The sequence below is a fragment of the Nerophis ophidion genome, linkage group LG29 (genome assembly GCF_033978795.1).
Source record: "Nerophis ophidion isolate RoL-2023_Sa linkage group LG29, RoL_Noph_v1.0, whole genome shotgun sequence".
Lineage (NCBI taxonomy): Eukaryota > Metazoa > Chordata > Actinopteri > Syngnathiformes > Syngnathidae > Nerophis > Nerophis ophidion.
Genome location: NC_084639.1, coordinates 19,995,051 through 20,004,097, shown reverse-complemented (window position 1 = coordinate 20,004,097; position 9,047 = coordinate 19,995,051). Strand labels below are relative to the sequence as shown.

The 9,047-nt window shown below is 41.7% G+C and overlaps 1 protein-coding gene across 1 annotated transcript in view; it reads left to right on the top strand.

The window, feature by feature from the left end:
• The window catches only part of fat2 (FAT atypical cadherin 2), a 250,515-nt gene that overhangs the window by 106,864 nt on the left and 134,604 nt on the right, over window positions 1-9,047 (top strand). The window contains 2 exon segments of the mRNA XM_061891855.1: window positions 4,345-4,446; window positions 4,448-4,556. Coding sequence (XP_061747839.1) covers window positions 4,345-4,446; window positions 4,448-4,556 — 211 coding nt within the window.

Genomic DNA, 9,047 nt, shown 5'->3' with positions numbered 1-9,047 from the left:
GCAGGGACTAGGATGGCGGAAGCGGGGATTGAACTTGCAACCCTCAAGCTGCTGGCACGGCCGCTCTACCAACCGAGCTATACCGCCCCATGTCAATCGGCAGGTTTCGGTGAGAAAATGGTGGTAATAGGTCGGCTCTTACCATAGACATGAGCGGAGAGTTTGCGTCGTTCCTCCTGCACTTGTCAAAGAGGCAGTTGCGGCCTCTCTTGCCTCCTTCCACCGGCCGCCCCTGACCGTCAGATGCTTACACCGTGTAGGAGGAGTTAAAAAAAATCGTCGAAAGACGTGGGTTCCCTCGGAGACACACCTGTGGCCACACCCCTCCAACTTTCAGGTTGTATAGGTACAACCATATAATCTCACTAAAACACTAGTAACACAATAAGCAGATAAGGGATTTTCCAGAGTTATCCTAGTAAATGTGTCTAATAACATCTGAATCGCTCCCACTGCCTAATGAATGAAGAATCCATGCAAGTAGAACGTTATGGACGGCTCCAAAAGAGAACTTGCACTTCTATTTCCGGTTGAAAGCACTAAACAGAAGGACGCTACAGCACTTGCGTTGGGTGAATTAATCCACAAGATGGCGCCATAGCATGAACAATAACACACTCCAATCAGCTAAACACACTCAATAACTCCATGGTGACAATACAAAAATAATGTCGTTGTAAATGAAAAATACTAACACAGACACTCGTAAAAGTGTTAGCTAATGCTAAAAAAGCTAGCTTGGTTACATTAGGATAGCACGTACAAATACGCATGAAAACATTCCTCCAGACATCACACATGGGAAACTTTAGTAAATAAGAATAGTTGTAGTTATATTGTAAAAGTTGAAAATGTTGCTTGGAGTGATGAATGAAAAATCCATATGAGTAGAAACGCTACGGATGGCTCATAGACTGAACGGCATTTCTACTTCCGGTTGAAAGCACTAAATGGATAGACGCTGCAGCACTTGCAATTGGTGAATTCCTCCACAAGATGGCGCCATAGCATGAACAATAACACACTCCAATCAGCTAAACACACTCAATAACTTTTGGTGAATTAACTGAAGAATTTGCAAAACTGAAACTACACAAAAATAATGCCGTTGTAAATTAATAATACTAACAACACTCGTAAACGTGTTAGCATGTTAACTAATTACGATAGCACGTACAAAAAAATGCATGAAAACACTCCTACAGACATCACACATGGGACGCTTTGTTGAGTGTGAATAGTTGTAGTTACATTGTAAAAGTTGAAAACGTCGCTTGGAGCGATGAATGAAGAATCCATACGAGTAGAACGCTATGGACGGCTCGGCACTTCTACTTCCGGTTGAAAGCACTAAACGGATAGACGCTGTAGCACCTGCATTGGGTGAATTCCTCCACAAGATGGCGCCATAGCATGAACAATAACACACTCCAATCAGCTAAACACACTCAATAACTTTTGGTGAATTTACTGACGAATTTGCGAAACTGAAACAATACAAAAATAATGCCGTTGTAAGTTAATAATACTAACAACACTCGTAAACGTGTTAGCATGTTAACTAATTACGATATCAGGTACAAAAAAATGCATAAAAATACTCCTACAGACATCACACATGGGACGGTTTGTTGAGTAAGAATAGTTGTAGTTATATTGTAAAAGTTGAAAACGTCGCTTGGAGCGATGAATGAAGAATCCAGACGAGTAGAAACGCTACGGACGGCTCGGCACTTTTACTTCCGGTTGAAAACACTAAACGGATAGACGCTGTAGCACCTGCATTGGGTGAATTCATCCACAAGATGGCGCCATAGCATGAACAATAACACACTCCAATCAGCTAAACACACTCAATATAACTTTTGGTGAATTTACTGACGAATTTGCGAAACTGAAACGACACTAAAATAATGCCGTTGTAAGTTAATAATACTAACAACAGTGGTAATTGTGTTAGCATGTTGACTAATTACGATAGCACGTACAAAAAAATGCATGAAAACACTCCTACAGACATCACACATGGGACGGTTTGTTGAGTATGAATAGTTGTAGTTATATTGTAAAAGTTGAAAACATTGTTTGGAGCGATGGATGAAGAATCCATACGAGTAGAAACGCAACGGACGGCTCGGCACTTCTACTTCCGGTTGAAAGCACTAAACGGATAGACGCTGTAGCACCTGCATTGGGTGAATTCCTCCACAAGATGGCGCCATAGCATGAACAATAACACACTCCAATCAGCCAAACACACTCAATAACTCCACGGTAACGTTTTGGCGAGTTTACTGACGAATTTGCTAAACTGAAACGACACTAAAATAATGCCGTTGTAAATGAATAATAGTAACAACAGTGGTAAATGTGTTAGCATGTTGACTAATTATGATAGCAGGTACAAAAAAATGCATGAAAACACTCCTACAGACATCACACATGGGACGGTTTGTTGAGTAAGAATAGTTGTAGTTATATTGTAAAAGTTGAAAACGTCGCTTGGAGCGATGAATGAAGAATCCATACGAGTAGAAACGCTACGGACGGCTCGGCACTTTTACTTCCGGTTGAAAGCACTAAACGGATAGACGCTGTAGCACCTGCATTGGGTGAATTCATCCACAAGATGGCGCCATAGCATGAACAATAACACACTCCAATCAGCTAAACACACTCAATATAACTTTTGGTGAATTTACTGACGAATTTGCGAAACTGAAACGACACTAAAATAATGCCGTTTTAAGTTAATAATACTAACAACAGTGGTAATTGTGTTAGCATGTTGACTAATTACGATAGCACGTACAAAAAAATGCATGAAAACACTCCTACAAACATCACACATGGGACGGTTTGTTGAGTATGAATAGTTGTAGTTATATTGTAAAAGTTGAAAACGTTGTTTGGAGCGATGGATGAAGAATCCATACGAGTAGAAACGCTACGGACGGCTCGGCACTTCTACTTCCGGTTGAAAGCACTAAACGGATAGACGCTGTGGCACCTGCATTGGTTGAATTCCTCCACAAGATGGCGCCATAGCATGAACAATAACACTCCAATCAGCCAAACACACTCAATAACTCCACGGTAACGTTTTGGCGAATTTACTGACGAATTTGCTAAACTGAAACGACACTAAAATAATGCCGTTGTAAATGAATAATATTAACAACAGTGGTAAATGTGTTAGCATGTTGACTAATTATGATAGCAGGTACAAAAAATGCATGAAAACACTCCTACAGACATCACACATGGGACGGTTTGTTGAGTAAGAATAGTTGTAGTTATATTGTAAAAGTTGAAAACGTCGCTTGGAGCGATGAATGAAGAATCCGTACGAGTAGAAACGCTACGGACGGCTCGGCACTTCTACTTCCGGTTGAAAGCACTAAACGGATAGACGCTGTAGCACCTGCATTTGGTGCATTCATCCACAAGATGGCGCCATAGTATGAACAATAACACACTCCAATCAGCTAAACAGACTATATAATTTTTGGTGAATTTACTGAAGAATTTGCGAAACTGAAACAACACAAAAATAATGCCGTTGTAAATTAATAATACCAACAATATCCGTAAACGTGTTAGCATGTTAACTAATTACGATAGCACATACAAAAAAATGCATGAAAACACTCCAACAGACATCACACATGGGACAGTTTGTTGAGTAAGAATAGTTGTAGTTATATTGTAAAAGTTGAAAACGTCGCTTGGAGCGATGAATGAAGAATCCATACGAGTAGAAACGCTATGGACGGCTCAAATACGGAACGGCACTTTTACTTCCGGTTGAAAGCACTAAACGGAAGGACGCTACAGCACCTGCTTTGGGTGAATTCCTCCACAAGATGGCGCCATAGCATGAACAATAACACACTCCAATCAGCTAAACAGACTAGAACTTTTGGTGAATTTACTGAAGAATTTGCGGAACTGAAACTACACAAAAATAATGCCGTTGTAAATTAATTATACTAACGTGTTAGCATGTTAACTAATTTCGATAGCAGGTACAAAAAAATGCATGAAAACACTCCTACAGACACCACACATGGGACAGTTTGTTGAGTAAGAATAGTTGTAGTTATATTGTAAAAGTTGAAAACGTTGCCTGGAGTGATGAATGAAGACTCTGTAAGAGTAGAACGCTATGGACGGCTCAAAGACGGAACAGCACTTCTACTTCCGGTTGAAAGCACTAAACGGATAGACGCTGTAGCACCTGCATTTGGCTAATTCATCCACAAGATGGCGCCATAGCAAAAACTCCTTTTAAGTGTCTTTGCCTGGTTTTTGCCTGTTTCCCGTGTGTGACGCTGCATTCAGGTGCGTGACCAGGAGATCCCGGTGAAACGCAACCTGGTGAAGGTGGTCGTTGAGGTGGAGGACTTTAACGACCACGCGCCCGCCTTCCTCAGCCCCCGCTACCCCGGCCGCCATCTCCAACCTGGCCCCGGCGGGCTCCGAGGTGGTGCGGGTCAAGGCCCTGGACGCCGACGTGGGCAGCAACGCCGCCGTCACCTACTCGCTGCATTCAGGTGAGGAGAAACCATTCGGCGGCGTGCATCCCCGCGGTTATCAGATGTCGGCCGCTTATCAGCTCCGCTGGAGCGGTGAGCTCAAGGACACCAGAGTGTTTCTCAATTTCCTCCCCCCCCCCGGCTGTGATTTTCTGTTTGGGATTTCCGGGGCTCCTTTCGGGTCCGTTGTTTTATTTGCGGCCCGAGCTGAAGATCGCGGAGAGGAATCTGGAGCTTGGCGGGGATTTGTCTATTATCCCTGATCGCCTGCGAGCAAAGCAGAGCACGCCACGCGATCACGGCTCCCGCAGAAGCATACCGTCGCCCCGTTTGATTTATGTGTCGCCTCGTCGCCCGTTTCCGCTCCGCTTCCTGTTAGCTCGGCGGCGATGGAATAAAAAAAAAAAAGAGCGCTGAGGAATTTTTCTTTATATTCTAAATAAACCTCAGCAGTTTATGCAACAAAAAAGGCAAAGAAAAAACAGCAATTATTAGGAATCCCCTCCCCCCCCCGTTTCAGCGGTAAAGAGTCCTCCCAGGTGTCCAAGTTTGTTGTTGACAATACAAAAGTCATTGACAAGACGATAATCCAGTACTGACCGGAAGACAAAGCAGGTACAAATAGGAAATCGGGCTGATTGATAGCAGGTGTGGTCAGGTGGCAATCAGCTGCAGCTAAGGGGAAATAAAGCATTTAGGAAGCTGAACCAAAATAAGAGTGCTGACAGGAACTAAGGGCAGGAAATACTAAACACACAGAAGAAAAACTAAAACATAGTTCGGTCCATAGTGGATCTAACATAATAGTGAGAGAGTCCAGTTCATAGTGGATCTAACATAATAGTGAGAGTCCAGTCCATAGTGGATCTAACATAATAGTGAGAGAGTCCAGTCCATATTGGATCTAACATAATAGTGTGAGAGTCCAGTCCATAGTGGATCTAACATAATAGTAAGAGTCCAGTCCATAGTGGATTTAACATAATAGTGAGAGTCCAGTCCAAAGTGGATCTAACATAATAGTGAGAGTCCAGTCCATAGTGGATCCAACATAATGGTGTGGGAGTCTAGTCCATAATGGATCTAACATAATGGTGTGGGAGTCCAGTCCATAGTGGATCTAACATAATAGTGTGAGAGTCCAGTCCATAGTGGAGCTAACATAAAAATGAGAGTCCAGTCCATAGTGGATCTTACATGATAGTGAGTGTCCAGTCCATAGTGGATCTAACATAAAAGTGAGTGTCCAGTCCATAGTGGATCTAACATAATAGTGAGAGTCCAGAGTCCAGTCCATAGTGGATCTAACATAATAGTGAGAGTCCAGTCCATAGTGGATCTAGAATAATATTGTGAGATTCCAGTCAGTCCATAGTGGATCTAACATAATAGTGAGAGTCCAGTCCATAGTGGATCTAACATAATAATGTGAAAGCCCAGTCCATAGTGGATCTAACATAATAGTGAGAGTCCAGTCCATAGTGGATCTAACATAATAGTGAGGGTCCAGTCCATAGTGGATCTAACATAATAGTGTGAAAGTCCAGTCCATAGTGGATCTAACGTAAAAGTGAGAGTCCAGTCCATAGTGGATCTAGAATAATATTGTGAGAGTCCAGTCGGTAGTGGATCTAACATAATAGTGTGAGAGTCCAGTCCATAGTGGATCTAACATAATAGTGTGAGAGTCAAGTCCATAGTGGATCTAAAATAATATTGTGAGAGTCCAGTCCGTAGTGGATCTAACATAATAGTGAGAGTCCAGTCCATAGTGGATCTAACATAATAGTGAAAGTCCAGTCCATAGTGGATCTAACGTAAAAGTGAGAGTCCAGTCCATAGTGGATCTAGAATAATATTGTGAGAGTCCAGTCGGTAGTGGATCTAACATAATAGTGTGAGAGTCCAGTCCATAGTGGATCTAACATAATAGTGTGAGAGTCAAGTCCATAGTGGATCTAAAATAATATTGTGAGAGTCCAGTCCGTAGTGGATCTAACATAATAGTGAGAGTCCAGTCCATAGTGGATCTAACATAATAGTGATAGTCCAGTCCATAGTGGATCTAACATTATAGTGAGAGTCCAGTCCATAGTGAATCTAACATAATAGTGAGAGTCCAGTCCATAGTGGATCTAACATAATAGTGGGAGTCCAGTCCATAGTGGATCTAAAATGATAATGTGAAAGCCCAGTCCATAGTGGATCTAACATAATAGTGTGAGTCCAGTCCATAGTGGATCTAACATAATAGTGAGAGTCCAGTCCATAGTGGATCTAACATAATAGTGAGAGTCCAGTCCATAGTGGATCTAACATAATAGAGTCCAGTCCATAGTGGATCTAACGTAAAAGTGAGAGTCCAGTCCATAGTGGATCTAGAATAATATTGTGAGAGTCCAGTCCATAGTGGATCTAACATAATAGTGTGAGAGTCCAGTCCGTAGTGGATCTAACATAATAGTGTGAGAGTCCAGTCCATAGTGGATCTAACATAATAGTGAGAGTCCAGTCCATAGTGGATCTAACATAATAGTGATAGTCCAGTCCATAGTGGATCTAAAATAATATTGTGAGAGTCCAGTCCGTAGTGGATCTAACATAATAGTGTGAGAGTCCAGTCCATAGTGGATCTAACATAATAGTGAGAGTCCAGTCCATAGTGGATCTAACATAATAGTGATAGTCCAGTCCATAGTGGATCTAACACTATAGTGAGAGTCCAGTCCATAGTGAATCTAACATAATAGTGAGAGTCCAGTCCATAGTGGATGTAACATAATAGTGAGAGTCCAGAGTCCAGTCCATAGTGGATGTAACATAATAGTGGGAGTCCAGTCCATAGTGGATCTAACATAATAGTGAGAGTCCAGTCAATAGTGGATCTAACATAATAGTGTGAGAGTCCAGTCCATAGTGAATCTAACATAATAGTGAGAGTCCAGTCCATAGTGGATGTAACATAATAGTGAGAGTCCAGAGTCCAGTCCATAGTGGATGTAACATAATAGTGGGAGTCCAGTCCATAGTGGATCTAACATAATAGTGTGAGAGTCCAGTCCATAGTGGAGCTAACATAATAATGAGAGTCCAGTCCATAGTGGATCTAACATAATAGTGTGAGAGTCCAGTCCATAGTGGATCTAACATTATAGTGAGAGTCCAGTCCATAGTGAATCTAACATAATAGTGAGAGTCCAGTCCATAGTGGATCTAACATAATAGTGGGAGTCCAGTCCATAGTGGATCTAACATAATAATGTGAAAGCCCAGTCCATAGTGGATCTAACATAATAGTGAGAGTCCAGTCCATAGTGGATCTAACATAATAGTGAGAGTCCAGTCCATAGTGGATCTAACATAATAGAGTCCAGTCCATAGTGGATCTAACATAATAGAGTCCAGTCCATAGTGGATCTAACGTAAAAGTGAGAGTCCAGTCCATAGTGGATCTAGAATAATATTGTGAGAGTCCAGTCCATAGTGGATCTAACATAATAGTGTGAGAGTCAAGTCCATAGTGGATCTAAAATAATATTGTGAGAGTCCAGTCTGTAGTGGATCTAACATAATAGTGTGAGAGTCCAGTCCATAGTGGATCTAACATAATAGTGAGAGTCCAGTCCATAGTGGATCTAACATAATAGTGATAGTCCAGTCCATAGTGGATCTAACATTATAGTGAGAGTCCAGTCCATAGTGAATCTAACATAATAGTGAGAGTCCAGTCCATAGTGGATGTAACATAATAGTGAGAGTCCAGAGTCCAGTCCATAGTGGATGTAACATAATAGTGGGAGTCCAGTCCATAGTGGATCTAACATAATAGTGAGAGTCCAGTCAATAGTGGATCTAACATAATAGTGTGAGAGTCCAGTCCATAGTGGATCTAACATTATAGTGTGAGAGTCCAGTCCATAGTGGAGCTAACATAATAATGAGAGTCCAGTCCATAGTGGATCTAACATAATAGTGTGAGAGTCCAGTCCATAGTGGATCTAACATAATAGTGTGAGAGTCCAGTCCATAGTGGATCTAACATAATAGTGTGAGAGTCCAGTCCATAGTGGATCCAACATAATAGTGAGAGTCCAGTGCATAGTGGATCTAACATAATAGTGTGAGAGTCCAGTCCGTAGTGGATCCAACATAATAGTGGCAGTCCAGTCCATAGTGGATCTTACATGATAGTGAGAGTCCAGACCATAGTGGATCTAACATAATAGTGAGAGTCCAGTCCATAGTGGATCCAACATAATAGTGTGAGAGTCCAGTCCATAGTGGATCCAACATAATAGTGTGAGAGTCCAGTCCATAGTGGATCTAACGTAAAAGTGAGAGTCCAGTCCATAGTGGATCTAGAATTATATTGTGAGAGTCCAGTCCATAGTGGATCTAACATAATAGTGTGAGAGTCAAGTCCATAGTGGATCTAAAATAATATTGTGAGAGTCCAGTCCGTAGTGGATCTAACATAATAGTGTGAGAGTCCAGTCCATAGTGGATCTA